The 22,700-nt window shown below is 41.1% G+C and overlaps 1 protein-coding gene and 1 long non-coding RNA gene across 6 annotated transcripts; one reads left to right on the top strand and one right to left on the bottom strand.

Moving 5' to 3' along the window:
* Window positions 1–471: 471 nt before the first annotated feature.
* LOC144337467 (uncharacterized) lies at window positions 472–5,236 on the bottom strand. Its single transcript, XR_013410631.1, has 2 exons — window positions 5,045–5,236; window positions 472–4,140 (listed from the first exon to the last, which is right to left on the bottom strand). It is a non-coding gene; the product is annotated as an uncharacterized LOC144337467 (long non-coding RNA).
* On the top strand, window positions 472–22,400 carry ZNF607 (zinc finger protein 607). Of its 5 annotated transcripts, none has more exons than XM_028839049.2 (5): window positions 472–690; window positions 6,976–7,057; window positions 8,885–9,011; window positions 10,708–10,806; window positions 20,106–22,400. In XM_028839049.2, exons 2-5 carry the CDS (start codon window positions 7,049–7,051, stop codon window positions 21,959–21,961), a joined length of 2,091 nt encoding a protein of 696 aa, XP_028694882.1. In that variant the 5' UTR covers window positions 472–690; window positions 6,976–7,048; the 3' UTR covers window positions 21,962–22,400. The 5 variants fall into 5 exon arrangements, with proteins under 5 accessions (XP_028694882.1, XP_028694881.1, XP_014979082.2 ...); XM_028839048.2 differs by having other exon boundaries at window positions 635–748; XM_015123596.3 differs by lacking the exon at window positions 472–690 and adding an exon at window positions 827–955.
* The last annotated feature ends 300 nt before the right edge of the window (window positions 22,401–22,700 follow it).

Below are 22,700 nucleotides of genomic sequence, written 5' to 3'. Positions count from 1 at the left end.
ATAATAAAACTATTTAGCAGTTATTTCTTCAGATGATTTTTTAGTCAAGTTTTTAGTCAAATGTATTCGTGTCCAAAGATGAAGAACATAATAATGTCATGTATTGAAAAATGTGATGGAACTTCAAACCTTCGTATAGGACGTGAGTCCATTTACCTAGCACTTGATGAGACAAGCTGGGCCTGTCGAGTGGTATTAAAAGTCCCGGTCCCAAGTGTTACCAAGGAGGCCGGCGCCATCTCAGGGGCCATGACGGTTTCGGCGCCCCACCCTGAGGAGCTCACACCCATCCAGCAGGTGATCCCTTCCGAGGCTACCTGGATCGCTTTCCACTCAGACTCGCCTCCTTCTGGCCCTGAGAACGCACTAACTCCACCCTAAGCCTCATGTCAGGGGCCCCAGTAGCGGCCGATCTGCGCATGCGCACTCCTAGGCAAGGCGGCCACTCCCAGAAGTCTCCGGGGCTCGGGTGTTGGGAGGGGCGCGCCATCCCAGTGGTCACCGCCGTATTTCTCGTAGGTTTTTAGGACTCTGGACCCCACTTCTCACCCGTGCCTGCAGTCCTGACAGTTCTGGCCTGGACTACATATTCCACAGGCAACGGAGAAAACTCCGACCCTTGGCTCCGGTTCCGGGACCTCTGGCTCTGCGCTGCGCGAGACTTTGTTTCACCTGAAGAAGGCGGCACAGGTCACTGCGGGAGCCTCTGCAGCCCCAGCCCGCCGCCCGCGTGGGACCCTGCGTGGCGGTGAGAGTAGGGCTGCAGGAGGCGCTCAGAGCACGGAGGCCCCAGGCCCGGGCCGGGCGAGTCTCCCGCCTCCTCAGGCCCTAGGGTGCTGGAGATGCGGAGGAGGGGCCCGTCTCTAGGAGACAGGCGGGGAGCGTGAGAGACGGCGCAGCGGCGACAGGACCGGCGTGCCTGTGTGACGCGGGTGCAGTTGTGGGACTGTGAGGGGTGCGTGGTCGACCTTGTGTTACCTGGACATGCCGTGCGTGTCCTTTGCAAAGTGTGCTTCGCAGGGTTCTGTGGGGTCTACTGACTCTTGGCTCCAGGTTCCCTCCTGCTTCCTCTGCCTTCTTCTCAGCCTAGTACGACTACAACAGAGAAATGGTCCCAGTGGGAAATCAGATACTGAGTCTTAGATGAAGATTTCCAGTGAGAAGAAGCAGATAGGATGGGAAGCTTAGAGGAGTAATTGCCCTTAAGACAGGTATGATAGATTCTGTTAAATAAAAAATTATTCGGTGACACTTGTTAAAGCATGCAAAGAAGCCTTTATTCAGGACCATCGTGGTAGGTATTGGGATCCCGGCTGTGGGATTTTGCAGTGGGTAAGAAACATTGGGCTCAACTCCGAATTCAGCATGAACAAGTGGGAATTTATAGCCAAGAAGGTTAGGGATCACTGGATGAGAAATTACTAAGAGGAAATGTCTGAGTTAAGGAAGATTCTGACTAAACGCAGCTAAAAGGATTATTTCTGGAGAGAGAGAGACCTGGGTGATAAGACTTTATCACCTGGGGGACGGTGGAGGATGAAGATACAGAGGCGAAGGGGTCTTGCTAAACTGACTTAGAATAGTTCTTTGCTATAGCCAGATTTTACAGTGAAGTGTACAGATGGACCTAGCTGAAGATGTAATAGCCTGACTAAAGTTTGGCAGAGTTTGTCAGTTTCGAGTGTAGGATTCCCTCCTGAAAAGGGTTGTTACTCCGCCCCCATCTCCCGGTTCTTGGAGTTTCATTTACATGTTTAACAGACACCGCCTTCTTGAATTCTGACCCTAAGAACCTGCAGTGAAGGATGATTGCAGATTCCATCCAACATACTTCCTTCTGGTTATGTGTATGAAATTATGCGCCTGTAGTCTTGGAGGGGGGAAACGTAAGCGCTAAGTATTATGAGGCAATTTTGGATATTCTATTTTGGATTTCTGTAGATCAAAAGCAACAAGAATATGAACTTAACCGTGTTGTGAAGGAAGTGAGCCAGAATTTAAGTTTTCCAAAACAGGAATTCTCAGTTATTGGTGTACTGTCTGTAGACCAGTGCCCTTGTGGGCATAAGGGACATCACAAACCCCCTGAAATTCTATAAAGAATTGCTGCACATGTTTGTTAATATGCATTTTTCGAGGATGTCCATAATCCAGATTATTTAGACTTGAGTTTTAGATCTGGAATCAAGGAGTTTTATACCTTTGAATGGTTTTGCAGAAAACTATTGATCAAGATTATAGGAATGGTTAAGAAAATTATACAACATCCATGGGATTGGATATTATACAGATAATAAGATTTATGTTTGTAAAGAATCTGTCACAGGAAAAATAGCTGTGATCTAATGTTTAAGACTGTTTAGACTTACGGTGATGGATCACAGTTCTCAAAATGTTAAACTATACATGCAGCTCATTTTTTAAAAATGGAATTTTGCAAAATTTTTGCAAGGATTGTATCCAAAATGATTATTTAATTGGTTTTTCAGAGAAGAATGGAAGGGTTGTGGCCACATTTATTGAGCATATAATGTGTGCCCCAAATTACTTGACCTATTCTGTGTACCTGTTCCCATTAAATGTGCAGAAGACATTCCCTGTCCATTTAGGAAAGAATCTTTATAGTGAATTGTTTCTAGTTATGTAGAAGAAACACAGCTAAAGGCTGTTCAAGAAGACAAAGTGTTACATGTTTTAGGCGCACTGATTTTTCATTCTGGGCCTAATATTTAGATTTCTTTGATGACACATGTACCCTCTCCCCGTAATGATACTTCTAGGAATAGTTTACTACTTTGAAATATCTTGAAGTTATATTTATGATGATGGAATTAAGGCAGGTTCATCACAAAAATTTCATTCCCTAAGATAGTTTCGAAGAAGAAAGTTAGAATAACCCAAACCTCCCTGCCCAGAGATAATCACTTTAAAAATGTGGGTGTATATGTTTTCAGTTTTCATGCGTGAGCACTTGTGTGTGGTTTTGTCTTTACAGAAGAGAATTAATGAAATAGACAAAGACTCCAATTTTAGTTAGAAAAAGGAATCTAACCCAACCGTGGATATAAAACCAGTATGATGAGACACCATTACTTTGGACTGAGCTCCTGCACTAGGCTCCAACAGACCAGACTAAACCAAAATGAAGTTACTCATACTAAAAGCCACATTACAAAACTGAAACTTTAAGGGAGCGGGTAGAGTGCCAAACAGATCAGTTTTTCCTGAAAACAGGAGATTCCAGCCTACCCGAGTCAGCATAATAAGGAAATGACCTCCGCTTTAACCCTTGCAGAAAAAAGTAAACTGAAGTAGCCTGATGGTCACCAATTTTTTTTTTCTATAGTTCTCTTATTTGTTCCCACCTTACAAAATCCACTGTTTCTCCATTGCTCAGTAGGAGCTCTTATGCTGTTTTGTACAATGGAGGCTACCCCTTTCATGAATCACAAATAAAGCCCATTAGATCTGTAAGTCAGTGTGTTGTAACTGAGTCTTTTGACATGGGATTTCATATATCCCTGCATATTAAGAGGAGAGCTAGCTACTAGGGACCTCCTTCAGAGATGAAAAACAATCCAAGTTTTTATACCTTTTAGGTATTAAAAATGCGATTTAAAACTTAACAGGGCACAAATTATGAAGTAAGACATCCTCTCAGAATTAGTAATTTAGAAATGCAAAGTTACTGCAGAAAAAAGCATGGTAATCTATGATTTCCAGATGTCTTGCAAGTATGGTAATATTTCCAAAGATAGTTCAGTAATAATAATAAATAGGTATTGTAATATTTACAAATACTTACATAAATGTTTGTATTTGGCAGGAAAATAAGATTCACTCTCCTTAATATTCTTGACCTAGTACTTTATTAGATCCAGTTCTTTGAATTTATGTGAGGCTGAGTGGTATCTTGTTTTCTGTACCTGCTGGGGAGTAAGGAAAGGGGCATTTTCTCCTTACTTACCTGATCATCTTTTTAAAAAAAATTTTTTTCAGTTGGAGTTTCAGTCTGTGGCCCAGGCTGGAGTGCAATGGCACGATCTCAGCTCACAGCAACCTCTGCCTCCCGGGTTCCGCAATTCTCCTGCCTCAGCCTCCCAAGTAGCTGGGAATATAGGTGCCCGCCACCACGCCCGCCTATTTTTTTGTATTTTTAGTAGAGATGGGGTTTCACCATGTTAGCCACGATGGTCTCGGTCTCCTGACCTCGTGATCTGCCCACCTCGGCCTCCCAAAGTGATGGGATTATAGGCGTGAGCCACTGCGCCCAGCCACCCTATCCCTTATTTGCTGATGGGGAAACAGGCACTGAGATGTTAGCATCTCTCATAGGGCACAACTCGGTATCACTTTTGAGAGTGAGAAGACAGCCTGTCTTCCTAATTTTGCCAGGATACCAGGTAACTAATTTGTGTATACTTTTTGTTGTTGTTTGCTTTTTGTTTGTTTGTTTGTTTTTGAGACAGGGTCTCACTCTGTCACCCAGGCTGGAGTGCAGTAGCATCATCTCGGCTCACTGCAACCTGTGTCTCCTGGTTCAAGTGATTGTCATGCCTCAGCCTCCCAAGTAGCTGGGATTACAGGCGCCCGCCACCATGCCGGGCTATTTTTTTTTTTTTTAATTTTTAGTAGAGACAGGGTGCATACGTTTTTAAACCTGTCTTATTTAGTAACTCATCCTTGGTACTATTTTCCTTTGATTATATGATTTAAAATCAATCTTACTAATAATGGCATAGGTTGTTACCATAGTCGGGAGAATAATATGTTTAAACTACTCCCTACTGTGTTTTAATGTTTGTATTTTTAATTTCGATAGTCAAAAATTATCTTTGATGAATGTATTGTACATATTGGTTGTATACTTCTATAGTTATTTCCTTTTAGAAATTCCTACGAATGAATTTTGTGGTAAAAAAAAAATCTTACTTTTGGGCCGGGCACAGTGGCTGACGCCTGTAATCCTAGCACTTTGGGAGGCTGAGGCGGGCAGATTATGAGGTCAGGAGTTCAAGACAAGCCTGGCCAACATGGTGATAACCCCGTTTCTACTAAAAATACAAAAATTAGTTGGACGTGGTGGTGGGCGCCTGTAATCCCAGCTAGCTACTCTGGAGGCTGAGGCAGGAGAACCACTTGAAACTGGAAGGCAGAGGTTGCAGTGAGTCGAGATCACGCTACTACACTCCAGCCTGGGCAAAAGAGCAAAACTTTGTCTCAAAAAAAAAAAAAATCAGACTTTTATTAAGTGCTTCTAGTATGCCACACTTGAAAATTGTAGTATTTGAAATGGGACAATCCTGAAAAGATAGAGTTGCTTCCTTTGAAATATAATCTATGAAGGCAAATCAAATCTGAATAGGAGGAAGTTTAAGGCAGTATGTGATAGAGTCCATTTGGAGAGATTTAGGTGACCTACGTGGTGATGTCACGTAACAGAGACATCAGTCTGACTATAGCAACAGTCAGGCTATGAACAAATTATACTGAGTCTATGGGCTGTGTATGGTGATAAACAGGTTTCTGCTATATCTTTTAAACCTTGTAGTTTTCACTGTATTGATATTAGATGGAAAGCAAAATTAATTGCATGAGGAAATTCAGCAGCTATCTGGAAGATATCCTGACCTACCTGCCAGATTTAGGAAAAAAATAAACCCTTCTGTTAAGAAGACCTGAAGTAAATCTGTATTGAGGCCATCATCCATTCACAGAGAAGATTACTCAGGGACAGTTCCCCATGCTGTTGGAGACACAATTCTAACATATCTAAGAACCAGTGATGAAGTGAGTTTAGGTTTGGTGACCCAAAAGAACCCACAGAAGATAAGCCATTCAGTAAAATGATTTTAAATTTAGAGAAAACATAATTTTGTTGAAATTCCCACCTTAACAAATTGGAAACACATACACGTTTCAAGTTAATATGTCCATGCTTACAATAATTACGAAGGAAACATTAATAATGAAAAAATCAAGAGCCACACAAAAGTATAAGGAATGCTGTTTATCAAACTCTGATTTTGGGAAGTTGCTAAGCAAAGGTTTATTTACTTTTCCTTTAGCTTTATTTAGTTGTTTCATGTATTGAGCCAAAATGGAATACAAAGTGAGATATAAGCACTATAACTATAAGCACTTTTTTGTTTCTTGGAGACAGAGTCTCGCTCTGTCACCCGGGCTGGAGTTCAGTAGCACAATCATGGTTCACTGCAACCTTGAACTCCTGGGCTCAAGTGATCCTCTCGCCTCAGCCTCCCGGGTAGCTGGGACTACAGGTACATGCCACTTTGCCTATTTTATGATTATCTGTCTGTCAGCCTTTCTCTCTGTATTGATGGATATGTATTTATATATTTTACAAAAATAAATGTATTGGTCAGTGTGATCTTTCTGTTGACATTGTTTCTGATATTTTTCATGTCCTTGAATTTTTCTCAATTTCACATTTAATGACTACTTTGTATTCTAGGACAGTGATAGTCTGTTATATATTTAACTAGGAAGCTTTGCTAGGCTCAGAACGCTGAACAGTCACTATCTGTCTCCAATATCTTGACCAATTTCACCCAATTTCAAGACTAAAAAGAGGTTCTGATATGGATGATGTGCCCTGTTTTTACCCTTAAAGGAGGGAATGGAAAGAGGTAGGTCTGCTCAAAGCAGGACAGAGCTGCCTAATCTGAGGTCCACATCTGCCTCACCAACATCATACATTGGCCAGAAAATTTCCCACTGAATTATCTGGGTCTGGTTTCCATGACAGTATGTTTCTGATGTATGACTCTGTGTAGGTGAGACCCTTGGGTAGTCGGGGAGGAAATGGGTTTATCCAGAATCTTAATCTTCCCAAATTGTATGTAAGAGGAGGTAGTTTGGAACTTGGAATGGAAGAGGAAAACAGCACTATTACCTTGAGTCCTGTGGGGAACACTGAAGCACAACTGGTCTCAAGGTCTTCTCTTCTTTCAGGTCTTGGTTTTTTGACTTTGCTCTTCTGGTAGAGAAACCCTGAGGACTGATCAACTCTTGCCAGTCTCAAACCATGGCCTGTGTAAGTTGATATTTCTCGCCATGTTGATGTGTGTGTGATTTTTTAGGTCATATACGTCTTTTCATCATGTTTCCTGAAGTTACCTTCGTGAGAGGGTGCTCAGTTAACCTAATCCCCAGTTCTTATTCTTCCTGTAAAATATGTACCACGTCACCCAGCATCCTTGCTAGGTGGGCTACTGCAAATTCACTAGCGTTCGTGTTGTTATTGACCAAATTACTCAATGTCCTCTAGGTGCCCATTCTTCTATTTTGGGCAGTGATACAGAGGAAAGGAGTCAAGTTCTTTGAGTACAGATATACGCATTTCAGGTCGGTTTTGTCATTTGTTGCGATTGAGACAACAGTTCCATTTGACCATCCATGGGAAATCTTTTAAATTTTCCAGACATTTGAGTTTTTCAGCTAGATAAGGTGGAAATTGGCACTGAAGGATCTAAATCTTCAGGTAGGATAAAATATCATGCTTCTTGTGAATTAGTCTATTGGATTGGAACTCGTAAACACAGAAGTTGTGGATCTGGATAAAAAGTCCTGAAAAACAAATACCGTAACATAATGATGTCATGATAAAATCCTTTGTCAAAACAAACAAAAATGCTCATGGTAAGATTTGACGTAATGAAGTACTTGATGCTTGAAGAGATTATTAATTTTAAGGAAACCTAGTTTTCTGGAGTCAGACGCGCGAGTCAGATGCACTACTGTTGCACCATGAGGTCACAGGAAACCTAGTTTTCTAAAATTGAGAATCTGTACCATATTTTGCATAAAACATCTCTTAATTAAAAATTTAAGTTCTCTTCCAAGTCAAAATATTCCTCAGTTAACATACACTGATTGAGAATTTATGAGGCAGATACCACCAGGGCGTTATGTGCATAATAATGATTTAGTTTAATAGAAAAACATTATTATTTTGTCATTTTCAAAAGGGTCAGATACCTAAGAAGTGTCCCAGAACAGGCAGAAAGTTTTGTCTGTGTTTCAAGCTTCTTCAAAAATATGCATAAATTCTACTTCATTCCCTTCCCTGATAGCATATATTTCTGGTCTGTGTGCTGGTTATCTTGCTCTTCTGCTGCAATGCAGTCCTTCATCTCCTCCACTCCATTTTCGTTTTTCTTTTCTTTTTTCTTTTCTTTTTTTTTTTTTTTTGAGACGGAGTTTCACTCTTGTTGCCCAGGCTGGAGTGCAATGGCACATTCTCAGCTCACCACAACCTCCGCCTCCCAGGTTCAAGCGATTCTCCTGCCTCAGCCTCCTGAGTAGCTGGGATTACAGGCATGTTCCACCATGCTGGCTAATTTTGTGTTTTTTTTAGTAGAGACAGGATTTCTCCGTCTTGGTCAGTCTGGTCTTGAACTCCCAACCTCAGGTGATCCACCCACCTCAGCCTCCCAAAGTTCTGGAATTACAGGCGTGAGCCACCACGCCTGGCCATGCACTCCATTTTCTTTTAATTTTTTTGAGACGGAGTCTCGCTCTGTTGCCCAGGCTGGAGTACAGTGGCCTGATCTCGGCTCACTGCAACCTCCACCTCCCAGGTTTAAGTGATTCCCCTATCTCAGCCTCCCGAGTAGTTGGGACTGCAGGCATGCACCACAATGCCTGGCTAATTTTTTGTATTTTAGTAGAGACGGGGTTTCACCATGTTGGCCATGATGGTCTCAATCTCTTGACCTCATGATCCCCCCGCCTCGGCCTCCCAGAGTGCTGGGATTACAGGCATGAACCACCGCGCCCGGCCCCTCTATTCCATTTTTTAAGTCTTTTCTTTAATTTCCCCAGTAATACGTGGGTTTGCTGTTTCGATTTGCTGTTTCAGGAATCGATAACATTTGGGGATGTGGCCATAGACTTCTCTCATCAGGAGTGGGAATATCTCAACCTGGTTCAGAAGACCTTGTACCAGGAGGTGATGATGGAGAATTACGATAACTTAGTCTCACTGGGTATGTTTATTAACCTGGAATTATTTAGAATAATTTAGAATCATCTGTTCTGTAGAATATATTCTTTTTCTGTTGTGATTTTCAGGGCTGCCTTTTAAGAAACTAAATTTGTTTTCTCTATTTCTATTGAGGTGGTTTCAGCTTTGAGTCAGCAATGGCAGCTCCTTTCAACACTTTCATCTTCTCTATCTTTCGGTGACATTCACACCTCCCTCTGATACTTCTTTTATTTGTCTCTTTAACCCAGAAAGTGGGTTGAACCAGTGGTTTAGCTTAGAATTTTCTGATGTTCATTGTAGAACCATTGTCAGGGCGTTCAGGTTTCTTATTTATTTTGTGCACAGAATTGCTTTAGTGCTCCATTTTATTATCTGATCCATTTGCAGCGATATTAATTTGACAGAAGGTGCTGAATTGCTATTATTATCAAAAGAGATAGCCTGTTCATATAGTCATAGAGTGGTGGATTGGATAAATTAAACTTACTTAAGACTGAGGAGAAAACAGTCCATTTCCTGAGACAGAATTTATTTGATTTATAGTTGAAACTTACAATCCATGAAAATTACGTGTAAAATGGGATGAATATGCTATAGATATCTCTTCTTGTATACTCTTAGTAAAATAACTGCAGTAGCATAATGTGAACAGCTAGCATTGTGATTTCCACACAGACATTTTTCTAAGTACTTTACTCATATATCAAGTAATTTAATACTCCCAACAGCCTTACTATTTTCCCAATTTTATAAGTGAGAATACTGAGCACAGCAGTGTAAGTAACTTGCCCAAGGTCACACACAGCTGGAAAGTGACAGAGTCAGGAATTGATCCCAGGCTGTTTTTTTTTTTCTTTCTTTCTTTTTTTTTCTTTTTTTTGAGATGGAGTCTTCTGTCACCCAGGCTGGAGTGCAGTGGGGCGATCTTAGCTCACTGCAACCTCCACCTCCTGGGTTAAAGTGATTCTCCTGCCTCACCCTCCCTAGTAGCTGGGATTACAGGCACTACCACCACACCCACAGCTAATTTTTGTATTTTTAGTAGAGACGGTTTTGCCATATTGGCCAGGCTGGTCTCCAACTCCTGACCTCACGTGATCCATCCACATCAGCCTTCCAGAGTGCTGGAGTTATAGGCGTGAGCCACCGCACCCAGCCAATCCCAGGCTTTAGAGTGTGTGTTTTCAACCACTTTATGCTTGCTTACTGCAGTTAGAGGACATATAAGTTTAAATTTCTTTTGAGGCCAGTCATGGTGGCTCATGTCTGTAATCCCAGCGCTTTGGGAGTCCGAGATGGGCAGATCACGAGGTCAGGAGTTCGAGACCAGCCTGGCCAACATGGTGAAACCCCATTTCTACTAAAAATACAAAAATTAGCCAGGCGTGGTGGCGCATGCCTGTAGTCCCAGCTGCTCAGGAGACTGAGGCAGGAGAATCACTTTAACCTGGGAGGCGGAGGTTGCAGTGTGCCAAGATCGCACCATTGCACTCCAGCCTGGGTGACAGAGCGAGATTTTTTGAAAACCAGCAAACAAAAAGATTGACTCTCCCTGGGTGATCTTTTTCTTATTTCTCTCACTCGTCTCTAAAATCTTATTCTGTATCACTTTGACCTTTCATTTATTGCAATTGTAATTTTAAATTTGACCTTCAAATTTGATTTCTGTATTTTGTGGCACTTCTTTTCTTTGTAAGCAGGACATTCCATATCTAAGCCAGATTTAATCACCTTATTGGAGCAAGGAAAAGAGCCATGGATGATTGTGGGGGAAGAAACAAGAGGAGAATGTACAGGTAAGAGCAAGTCAGGCAGGGGCAGCCATTTTTGTATGTAAATACAAAATGGAAGTGGTCATCTCATTTGGTAAACACATCCTTGAAACATTAGTCATAAAGTTCCCTCCTCAGCGAGGAGGCTTCTGATGTGGAGAAGAAATGGATATCTCTTAGCCGGGCGCGGTGGCTCAAGCCTGTAATCCCAGCACTTTGGGAGGCCAAGGCGGGTGGATCACGAGGTCAGGAGATCGAGACTATCCTGGCTAACATGGTGAAACCCCGTCTCTACTAAAAATACAAAAAACTAGCCGGGCGTGGTGGCGGGCGCCTGTAGTCTCAGCTACTTGGGAGGCTGAGGCGGGAGAATGGCGTGAACCCGGGAGGCGGAGCTTGCAGTGAGCCGAGATCACGCCACTGCACTCCAGCCTGGGAGACACAGCGAGACTCCGTCTCAAAAAAAAAGAAAGAAAGAAAGAAATGGATATCTCAGCATGAAATAGCCAATGGAGGCCCAGCGCAGCCGCTCATGCTTGTAATCCCAGCACTTTGGGAGGCCGAGGCGGGCAGATCACCTGAGGTGATCCTCCACAGTAGCTGGGACCACAAGTGCATACCACCACATCTGGTAATTTTTTTTTCTTTAGAGATGAGGTCTCCCTACATCGCCCAGGCTGTTCTCAAACTCCTGGGCTCAAGTGTTCTTCCTGCCTTAGACTCCCACAGTGCTGGGATTATAGGTGTGAGCTACCATGCCTGGCCCAGAATTGTTCTATATCCCCTGCCCAACCTTTTTTTTTTTTTTTTTTTGAGATAAGGTCTCACTCTGTCACCCAGAGCAGGAGTGCAGTGGCACAGTCTTATCCTCTGCAATATCTGGGACCACAGGTGTGTGCCACCACACCCAGCTAATTTTTGTATTTTTGTAGAGACAGGGTCTCACTATGTTGCCCAGGCTGCTCTGGAATTTCTGGGCTCAAGTGACCCGTCTCAGCCTCCCAAAGTGCCAGTATTACAAGTGCAAGCCACCTCGCCCGGCCTGTTCTATATCCTCACTGTGGTTATGAACAACTATGTGCATTTTTCAAATCTCATAGAACTGTATATCAAGAAAAGTGAATTTTGGCCAGGCTCTCTGGCTCACACCTATAATCCCAGCACTTTGGTAGGCCGAGGCAGGCAGATCACTTGAAGACAGGAGTTCAAGACCACCCTGGCCAACATGGCAAAACCCTGTCTCTACAAAAAATATGAAAAATTAGCTAGGTGTGGTGGCACTGCCTATAATCCCAGTTACTTGGGAGGCTAAGGTGGAAGGATTACTTGAGCCTTGGAAGCAGAGGCTGCAGTGAGCCGAGATCACAACATCGCATTCCAACCTGGATGACAGAGTGGGACCCTGTCTCAAAAAAAAAAAAAATTAAGAAATTCTTGTCAAGGTTACAACCTGAGCCCTCTGGCCACGGTGGGGAAGAGAGTGCTAATCATAAGATTACAGAAAGCATCCCCTCTGCAATACCTTACCTCCTTATCAACAGAGCTACAGAATAAAAATTGTGGATTCCATCTGAGAGACCTGCAAGACAGTCTCCATTTAAGAAAGAATTGCTAGGGAAACCCAAAGACAAAAGAGAAGACATAAATAAAAACTGGAATAATTGAAACTACAACACAAACAGCTACAGCACACAATGAACACGGCCTAACTCCCAGGCAGACAAACCTCAAACTTTACACTGAAGGTGTATTCACCTCAGTTCCTATTACGGGACACATCGCGGCCAGCTATTTCTTTCTTCTTTCTTTTCTTTTCTTTTTCCCTCCCCCCTCGCCATTTTTCTTTCCTTTCTCTTTCCTTCCTCTTTCCTTTCCTTTCCCTTTCTCTTTCCCTTTCTCTTTCCCTTTCCTTTCCCTTTCCCTTCACCTTACCCTACCCTTCCCCTTTCCTTCCCCTTCCCTTCCCCATTTCCTTCCACTTCCCTTCCCCTTTCCCTTCCCCTTTCCCCTCCCCTTTCCCCTTCCCTTTCCCCTCCCCTTTCCCCTTCCCTTTCCCCTTCCCTTCCCCTTCCCTTCCCCTTCCCTTCCCTTCCCTTTCTGTCTTTCCAGACGGAGTCTTGCTCTGCTGCCCAGGCTGGAGAAAAGTGGAGGGATTTCGGCTCACTGCAATCTCTACCTCCTGGGTTCAAGCAATTCTCCTGCCTCAGCCTCTCGAGCAGCTGGAATTACAGGCGCCTGCCACCATGCCTGGCTAATTTATATATCATATATATATATATATATATATATATATATATATATATATATATATTTTTTTTTTTTTTTTTGTAGAGGTAGGGATTCACCATATTGGTCAAGCTGGTCTCAAACTCCTGACCTCAAGTGATCCGCCCACCTCAGCCTCCCAAGGTGCTGGGATTACAGGCATGAGCTACCGCACCCGGCCATGTCCAGCTTTTTCTAACAAAAATTACAAGGCATGCTGAAAATAAGTAAACATCATTAAAAAAAAAAAAAAAAAGGATTGAAACCAGACCCAGATAAGGCAGAGATTTTGGAATTACCAAACTGTGAATTAATAAATTAACTTATTTATTTATTTAGAGACAAAGTCTCACTCTGTCGCCCAGGCTGGAGAGCAGTGGCGTGATCGTGGCTTACTGCAACCTCCGCCTCCTGGGTTCAAGCAATTCTCCTGCCTCAGCCTCCCAAGTAGCTGGAACTATGGGTGTGCTGCCCAGCTAATTTTTGTATTTTTAGTAGAGACGGGGTTTCACCATGTTGGCCAGGCTGGTCTCAAATTCCTGACCTCAGGTGATCTGCCCACCTCGGCCCCCTAAAGTGCTGGGATTACAGGCTTGAGCCACCGCACCCGGCCCATTAACCTGTTTTTATACAAAGTGTTTGGGTTATTGATTTAATTACTTTATGAGAACAAAAGGGAGAAAGAGAGAAGGGAGCAGATGTGGGGGAGAGATTTCGAGAAAGAGAGGAAGAGAAAGAAATACAGATTTTTTTTCTTTTTCAGATTTTCAGTTTCTTAACTAAAAATTGGTGGTTTGTATTTTTCTTGGAAGTTGAACATTCATCTAAGTTTTTTTTTTTTTTGGGGGGGGGGTGACAGAGTCTTGCTGTCTTGCCCAGGCTAGAGTGCAGTGGTGCAATCTCGGCTCACTGCAACCTCTGCCTCCCAAGTTGAAGTGATTCTCCTGCCTCAGTCTCCTGAGCAGCTGAGACTATAAGCGCCCGCCACCATGCCCGGCTAATTTTTGTATTTTTAGTAGAGACAGGGTCTCACCATGTTGGCCAGGCTGGTTTCAAACTCCTGACCTCAGATGATCTGCCTGCCTCAGCTTCCCAAAGGGCTGGGGCGTGAGCCACCATGCCCGACCCTGGCAAACTGTTTTCTGAAGGGCCTGACCAGCTTAAATTATTTACTGGATGGTAGTGTTCATCGCTTTATCTACTTCTTAGTCAAGCTTTGGTGGTCTGTGTCTTTCAAGGAATTTGTTCATTTCATCTAAGTTATCAAATTTATTGGCATGGGGTTCATAATACTTTATGATTTATAGTGATAATCCCTTTTTTATTCCTGCAATGGGTCATTTATGCCTTCTCTCCCTTTCTCTCCTTTGGGTGGAGGTTTATCAACTTCATTGATCTTTTCAAAGAATCGGCTTTTGGTTTCATTGATTTTTTTTTTTTATTGATTTTCAATTTTCTATTTTACTTTTTCTGATGATTATTATTTTTATTCTTCTTGCTTTGGGTTTGATTTGCTCGTCTCTTTCTATTGAGGTGAAGACTGAGGTGTTTTTTTGTTTGTTTGTTTGTTTGTTTGTTTGTTTGTTTTTGAGACAGAGTCTCGCTCTGTCGCCCAGACTGGAGTGCAGTGGCGGGATCTTGGCTCACTGCAAGCTCCACCTCCTGGGTTCACGCCATTTGCCTGCCTCAGCCTCCTGAATAGCTGGGACTACAGGCGCCCGCCACCAGCTAATTTTTTGTATTTTTAGTAGAGACGGGCTTTTACTGTGTTAGCCCAGATGGTCTTGATCTCCTGACCTCGTGATCCGCCCACCTCGGCCTCCCAAAGTACTGGGATTACATGCTTGAGCCACCGTGCCCGGCCAACTGAAGTCTTTTTTTGTTGTTTTTTTATACTAACATAGCTGTTAGTGTTGTAAATTTCCCCTAGGTGGTTCTTTATTAGTTAGTATTCCATAAAATTTGATACATTGTGTTTCCATTTTGATTCAGTTCATATTGCTTTCTGATTTCCTTCTTGATTTCTTCTTTGACCTGTGGTTTATTTAGAAGTGTGTTGGTTTGTTTTCCAAACAGTTAAGGATGTTTCATTGTTGGTTAGTGATTTATAAGTAGCACCGTTGTGATCAGAGAACATGCTTTTTATGACTTGAATTATTTTAAATAATAATTGAGATTTGTTTTATGTACTGTATGGGCCCTCTTGGCAAATATTCCACATGTGCTTGAGAATATTGTATATGTTGGTGTTGGGTGGATGTTCTGTCAATATCTCATGTAGTTTCTTGGTTGATACTGTGCAAATCTTGTATATCTTTACCATGTTTTTGTGTACTTGTTCTGGGAATTGTTTCTAGAAAAATATTTCCATTTCCAGTTATATTTTTTCTTTTTCTTTCTTTTTTTTTTTTTTTTTTGAGACAGAGCCTCACTCTGTCACCCAGGTTGGAGTGCAATGGTGTGGTCTCAGCTTACTGCGACCTCCGCCTCCGGAGTTCAAGTGATTCTCCTGCTTCTGGGTTCAAGCGATTCTCCTGCTTCTGGGTTCAAGTGATTCTCGTGCTTCAGCCTCTGAGTAGCTGGGACTACAGACGTGCACCACCACACCCAGCTAATTTTTGTATTTTTGTTAGAGACGGGGTTTCACTATTTTGGCCTGGCTGGTCTCGATCTCATGACCTCATGATCCGCCCACCTCGGCCTCCCAAATTGATGGGATTACAGGCGTGAGCCACTGCGTCTGACCAATTTCCAGTTATGTTTTATTGTTACCTATTTTTCATTGCATTTCAATCAGTTTTTGTTTTATATACTTTGAGAGTGTTATCAGGTGCATAAGTGTTTGGGAATTTTATGTTTTCTTGATAGACTGATCCCTTTTATGTTATGACATGCACCTTCTTGAATCTTCCTATTTTCCTTTGTCCTGAAATCTATGTTGTCTGATATTAACATAGCCCACCATTTGTTTGGCTTGTTATATTGATTCTATCCTTTTACTTTTAATATTTTGTGTCTTTAAAGTATGTTCCTTGTAGCCATTACATAATGCACAAGGGTTCCAATTTCTCTGCATTCTCTTCAACATTAGTTATTTTCTGTTTTGTTTTGCTTTGTTTTTTTGTTTTTTAACCAGTAGCCATCAGGATGGTTTTGAGATGATGGGTCATTCACTATGTTCATCTTTGCCTCTTAAAGTGTTTTGACCCTATACATTTTATGTAATTATTAACATGATTACATTTAGGTCTACTACTTTACTTTTTTTCTCTATTTAGTTTCTCTGTCCATTCCTTTTGTAGTTTTGATTATTTCAATTTTTGTTTGTTTGTTTGTTTTTTGCTATTTATTTAAATTTACCTATTGGCTGGGCGCAGTGGCTCACTCCTGTAATCCCAGCACTTTGGGAGGCCGAGGCAGGTGGATCACCTGAGGTCAGGAGTTCGAGACCAGCCTCAACATGGAGAAACCCCGTCTATACTAAAAATACAAAATTAGCCTGGCGTGGTGGTGCATGCCTGTAATCTCAGGTACTCGGGATGCTGAGGCAGGAGAATTGCTTGAACCTGGGAGGCGGAGGTTGTAGTGAGCCGAGATCGCTGAGCAACAAGAGTGAAACACCATCTCAAAAAATAATAATAATAATAAAAATTTTTTAAATAAATAAATAAATTTACCTGTTGACTTTTGGGTTGTATCTCCTTGAGTAATTTATTTTAGTGAGTGTTATAGGGATTATAGTATACAATATACATCATGTTTCACCATCTAGATAGAGTTGTTCCTTCTCAACAAATGTATAAACCTTGTGTTTTTATAGGTTTATATCCATCTTACCCTTCACGTTATAATTTCCATGTATATCACATCTTCATATGTTGTAAACCTCACTAGGCAGTGTTATTAGTTTTGCTTTTGACAGTCATATTAAAGAACTTAAGGAGCAAAAAATGATTTTAGGTATTTACATCATCATTAGTGATGCTTTTCTTATATTCTGAAGATTCAGATTTCTCTTTGGTATTATTTTCTTTGGGCCTAAATAACTTGTTAGCATTTTTTGTATAGTAAATCTGATGGCAACAAAGTATTTTAATTTGCTTTTATCAGTAAATGTAATGTATCTTACTTGGCATTAAATGAGCATCTTAATTCTACAAATTTATTTCTTTCACTAAATTTGAGTTGTTTTCAATCGCTATTTCCTGAGATATTTTTCCTGCCAAAATCTTTGTTTTTTCAGTTTATAATTTCAACCATAGCTTTTGATTTATTCCCACAGCTCTTTACAAATGTTTTCTTCTTCTTCTTCTTCTTTTTTTTTTTTAAATTTTTTATTTCTGAGACGGAGTTTCACTCTTGTTGCCCAGGCTGGAGTGCAATGGTGCAATCTTGGCTCACTGCAACCTCCGCCTCCCAGGTTCAAGGAATTCTCTGCCTCAGCCTCCCCAGTAGCTGGAATTACAGGTGCCCGCCACCATGCCCAGCTAATTTTTTGTATGTTTAGTAGAGATAGGATTTCACTATGTTGGCCAGGCTGGTCTCGAACTCCTGACATCAGGTGATCCACCTGCCTCAGCCTCCCAAAGTGCTGGGATTACAGGCATGAGCCACCACACCCGGCTAAAATTTTTTAAACCATTTTTCTCTCTCCATTTCAAGTTGAATAATTTCTGTTGATCAATCAAGTTTACTGACCCTTAGTGATTATATGTTTCAGTTGTATAATTTGCATTTTCATCCTTTTCTGTCTCCCCACTCGTGGTTATAGCTCCTATGTTGTCTGTCATTTCCAGTGTGTTTTTCTAAGCTTTTTCTTAATGTTCTGATGTTGCAATCATATTAGCTAGCATGACAGGCATCAGCCATTGAGCCTGGCTCCAAACCTTTGTATGCTACTGTTATAAATAAAGTTTCAATGCCGCAAAAGAAATAGCACTCAAATATAAAATTTTCTCTTTTTTTTAATTCTCGTCAAGGCAAGGTACTTGTATAGAAGGGTGCGCTCTCACCGATGGAGCAATGGTGGGCGCACATTTGGACAAGGGAGGGGAAGGGGTTCTTATCCCTGAGGCACATGGCCCCTGCTGCTGTGTCGTTCCCCTATTGGTTAGGGTTAGACCGCACAGGCTAAACTAATTCTGATTGGCTAATTTAAAGAGAATGACAGAGTGAGCGCTTTGGCAGGTGTCAGGGCAGAGCCGGTATAGCCCATAACAGGAATGAGTTAGGGTGGAGCAGGTGATCAGAATGATTTAGGGTGGAGTAGGTAATCAAAAAAGGTTGCTTTACGAGGAAGTTAAGTTTAAATGTAGAAGGCAAAGAATTGAACATACTGATATATTAATGTTTTGAAGAGAAATTTAGAATTCATATTCAACACTACTATTTTTATTGTTTTGTTTACTCACAACTCTAAGTCTTTGAAGACTTCCTTCCTTTTCTTTTGTAATATTTTCAGGTTCATGTTACCTGTTCCTATCCTGAATTGTTTGTTTCTCTGCAATATCTTATGTGCATAATTTTAAAATTTAGATATTGAGAAATTACAAGATAGGTGGTAAAATGTGCTCATTATAACTGTCTTTTTAGCAGCTTTTTGTATTTCATCCATGGCAATTGACTGTTTAGACTTTTCACTTTTAGGGTCACTCTGAGGAATATTCCTACAAAATTATTCATTGTTTTTAATACTTTCAAGATATGTATATATACTCTTATAATTTAAATAAAATCTCTGTTTCTTATTTTTCCTTCTTATTTTTATTTTTATTATTTTTTGGTTGCTTTAGCTCATATTTCACCCAATGATTTTTGTAAACACCATGTCTTTGATTTAGGTGTTGACACTATTCTGTTTCCTAACCCATCACATTCTGCTTTTATCTTTATTTTTCTACTTTCCTGTACCTTGCTCTTGAATTCCTAAATGTTGGGTAGTGATCTTTAACTTATTTTCTTTCCTTTTTATTGAGATAAATATTCACTCTTTGAATTCCCTGCCTGCTGATACTGAATGCCCATGATTATGATGTGTACCCATTTTCTCCATCATGATTTGCTTACCCTTTATAATTTCCATGTATATCACATCTACATATGTTGTAAACCTGATCATTCTTCAGTTACAATCTTCCCTGAAAGATGGGTGTTCCCACAACTGTAGTTTATTCCTTTCTATGTATGACCATGTATACTTCTTTTCTCTATATATTAAATAAGATACTGAGTTTTTATTTAGTTATCTTACCCTGACTTTTTTTTATTACTTCTGATCCTACAGATGTTCAATCTGCTGGAATTCTTCCATTTTACTCTTCTATTTCCATATCAATATTTGCCTGTCTTCTTAGCATATGATATAAATTTATATAGAGGGGGTGTGGTACAGCTGGTCAGTTCTGTCATTCTAGAGCCAGTTATGCATATATGTTAATAAATCTGCATTAAATTGACAGCTTGAAATTGCCCTCAGTGGGAGTATTTATACCAGAGATCTTGGCAAACACTACAAAACAGGGCTGTGTGTGTGTGTGTGTGTGTGTCTGTCTTTGTGTATGGGTGCATGTATGTGTAAGGTTGCACTCCTCCTGTAGAAACTCATTTTTTGAGCTCTCCTTTCATTTTTTATATTTTATAGCTGTATTTTTGAGTTCTTGGCATCTGTTTTTTTTTTTTTTTTTTTTGAGACGGAGTCTCACGCTGTTGCCCAGGCTGGAGTGCAGTGGCGCGATCTCGGCTCACTGCAAGCTCCGCCTCCTGGGTTCACGCCATTCTCCTGCCTCAGCCTCCTGAGTAGCTAGGACTACAGGCGCCCGCCACCGCGCCCGGCTAATTTTTTGTATTTTTAGTAGAGACGGGGTTTCACTGTGGTCTCGATCTCCTGACCTTGTGATCCGCCCGCCTCGGCCTCCCAAAGTGCTGGGATTACAGGCTTGAGCCACCGCGCCCGGCCTGAGTTCTTGGCATCTGTAATAGGTGAGAATTTCTCTTAATTCTACAATACATTGACATTTTCTCATCCAATAAACAAAATGTTTTTATTATATGTCTTCTAGATTTGGATTCAAGGTATGAAATAATCAGCGATGGGAAAATGCACCTTTATAGGAAACAGTCATCTGTTACTCTCCATCAGAGAATTCATAATGGACAGAAACCATACGAGTGTAAGGAATGTCAGAAGGCCTTTAGTCATCTTACAGAACTCATAATACATCAAAGAATTCATACTAGTGAGGAACCTGATCAACGTGAAGAGTTTGGGAAGGCATTTAGCCATCTTACAGACCTTAGAGAGCATCAGAAAATTCATGCTCGTGAGAAACCTTATGAATGTGAAGAATGTGGGAAAGTCTTCAGTTATCCTGCAAACCTTGCTCAACATGGGAAGGTTCATGTTGAGAAACCCTATGAATGTAAAGAGTGTGGGGAAGCTTTTAGGACTAGCCGTCAACTTACTGTACATCACAGATTTCATTACGGTGAGAAACCCTACGAATGTAAGGAATGTGGCAAAGCCTTTAGTGTGTATGGACGACTTAGTCGACATCAGAGTATTCACACTGGTGAGAAGCCCTTTGAATGTAACAAATGTGGGAAGTCCTTTAGGCTCAAAGCAGGCCTTAAAGTACATCAGAGTATTCATACTGGAGAGAAGCCACATGAATGTAAGGAATGTGGAAAGGCCTTTCGTCAGTTTTCCCACCTTGTAGGTCATAAAAGAATTCATACTGGAGAAAAACCCTATGAATGCAAGGAATGCGGTAAGGGCTTTACATGTAGGTATCAACTTACTATGCATCAGAGAATTTATTCTGGGGAGAAACCTTATGAATGTAAAGAAAATGGGGAGGCTTTTAGTAGTGGCCATCAACTTACTGCACCTCATACATTTGAAAGTGTTGAGAAACCTTATAAGTGTGAGGAATGTGGGAAAGCCTTTAGTGTGTATGGACGACTTACTCGACATCAGGGTATTCATAGTGGTAAGAAACCCTTTGAATGTAACAAATGTGGGAAGTCCTTTAGGCTGAATTCATCCCTTAAAATACATCAAAATATTCATACAGGTGAGAAACCCTACAAATGTAAGGAATGTGGGAAGGCCTTCAGTCAACGCGCACACCTTGCCCATCATAACAGAATTCATACTGGTTACAAACCCTTTGAATGTAAAGAATGTGGGAAGTCCTTTCGTTGTGCCTCGTATCTTGTCATACACGAGAGAATTCATACAGGAGAGAAACCCTATGTATGTCAAGAGTGTGGGAAGGGTTTTAGTTATAGCCATAAACTCACTATACATCGCAGAGTTCACACTGGTGAGAAACCTTATGAATGTAAGGAATGTGGGAAGGCCTTTAGTGTATCTGGACAACTTACTCAGCATCTGAGTATTCATAGTGGTAAGAAACCCTTTGAATGCAACAAATGTGGGAAGTCTTTTAGGTTCATTTCTGTACTTAAAGCCCATCAGAATATTCATAGTGCCGAGAAACCCTACGAATGTAAGGAATGTGGCAAGGCCTTTCGTCATGCCACAAGCCTCATATATCATGACCGAACTCATGCTGGTGAAAAGTCCTATGAATGTAAAGAATGTGGGGAAACTTTTAGTCATGCTTCACATCTTATTATTCATGAGAGAATTCATACCAGTGATAAACCCTATGAATGTAAAAGATGTGGGAAGGCATTTCGCTGTGCCTCATATCTTGTTAGACATGAAAGGGTTCATGCTGATGGAAATCCCTATATGTGTGAAGAGTGTGGGAAAGCTTTTAATAGTAGCCATGAACTTAGTATACATCATAGAGTTCATACTGGTGAGAAACCTTTTAAATGTAATAAATGCAGAAGGTCCTTTAGGCTTAGATCCATCCTTGAAGTACATCAGAGAATTCATATTTGATAGAGAAACTGTGGCATATACAGGTAGTAAAGAAAGCACATTCTGTCGATTTATCCCACTGAACAATTTGAAGACAATGTGGAATGGCTTTGAGATACAGTTCAGTTTTTGTTAGGCATCAATTTGTATTGGTGTGAACTTTCCAAAATGTAAATATGCAGTTTCTTTGGTAAGAACTGTGTTAACTCAGATTCAGAGAATTTATTATGTATTTTTTTAATAACATAAGAAAACCTTTTCTGATATTCCTCTAGTTTTGGATTGCCAAAATAATCATAGTAGAGGAAAACTGAGAGAATGCAGGAAACCATTCTTTATACTTCCATGTAAACATCTTGCAGCAACAATCATTTATTGTTAAACCTGGGAAAAGTCATTAAACAGGAAACCTCTGTCTATATAAGCGATGATGGGAAAGGCTATTTAGCCATTCTGCATATTTAATGCTCATGATCGATGTCCACTTCTTATAGCTGGGATGATATGGGGGAAGATACTTATCCCTTCTGGGGATCATATATAAATGGTGATAGTAGTACCTACAGTATAGTGCTGTTAGAATTACATGAGTTAGATGTGAAAGTCAGAGTGGAAGCAGGTGTGAGAGGGTCCCGCAGAAGAAAACATGGCTGCCAAAGTGTTTTGAGTCCATGGGCAAGTTTGGCCTGGCCTTAGCTGTTGCAGGAGGCATGGTGAATTCTGCCTTATATAATGTGGATGCTGGGCACAGAGCTGTCAT

The sequence above is a fragment of the Macaca mulatta genome, chromosome 19 (assembly GCF_049350105.2).
Source record: "Macaca mulatta isolate MMU2019108-1 chromosome 19, T2T-MMU8v2.0, whole genome shotgun sequence".
Classification (NCBI taxonomy): domain Eukaryota; kingdom Metazoa; phylum Chordata; class Mammalia; order Primates; family Cercopithecidae; genus Macaca; species Macaca mulatta.
This window is presented reverse-complemented; position numbering and strand designations above follow the sequence as displayed.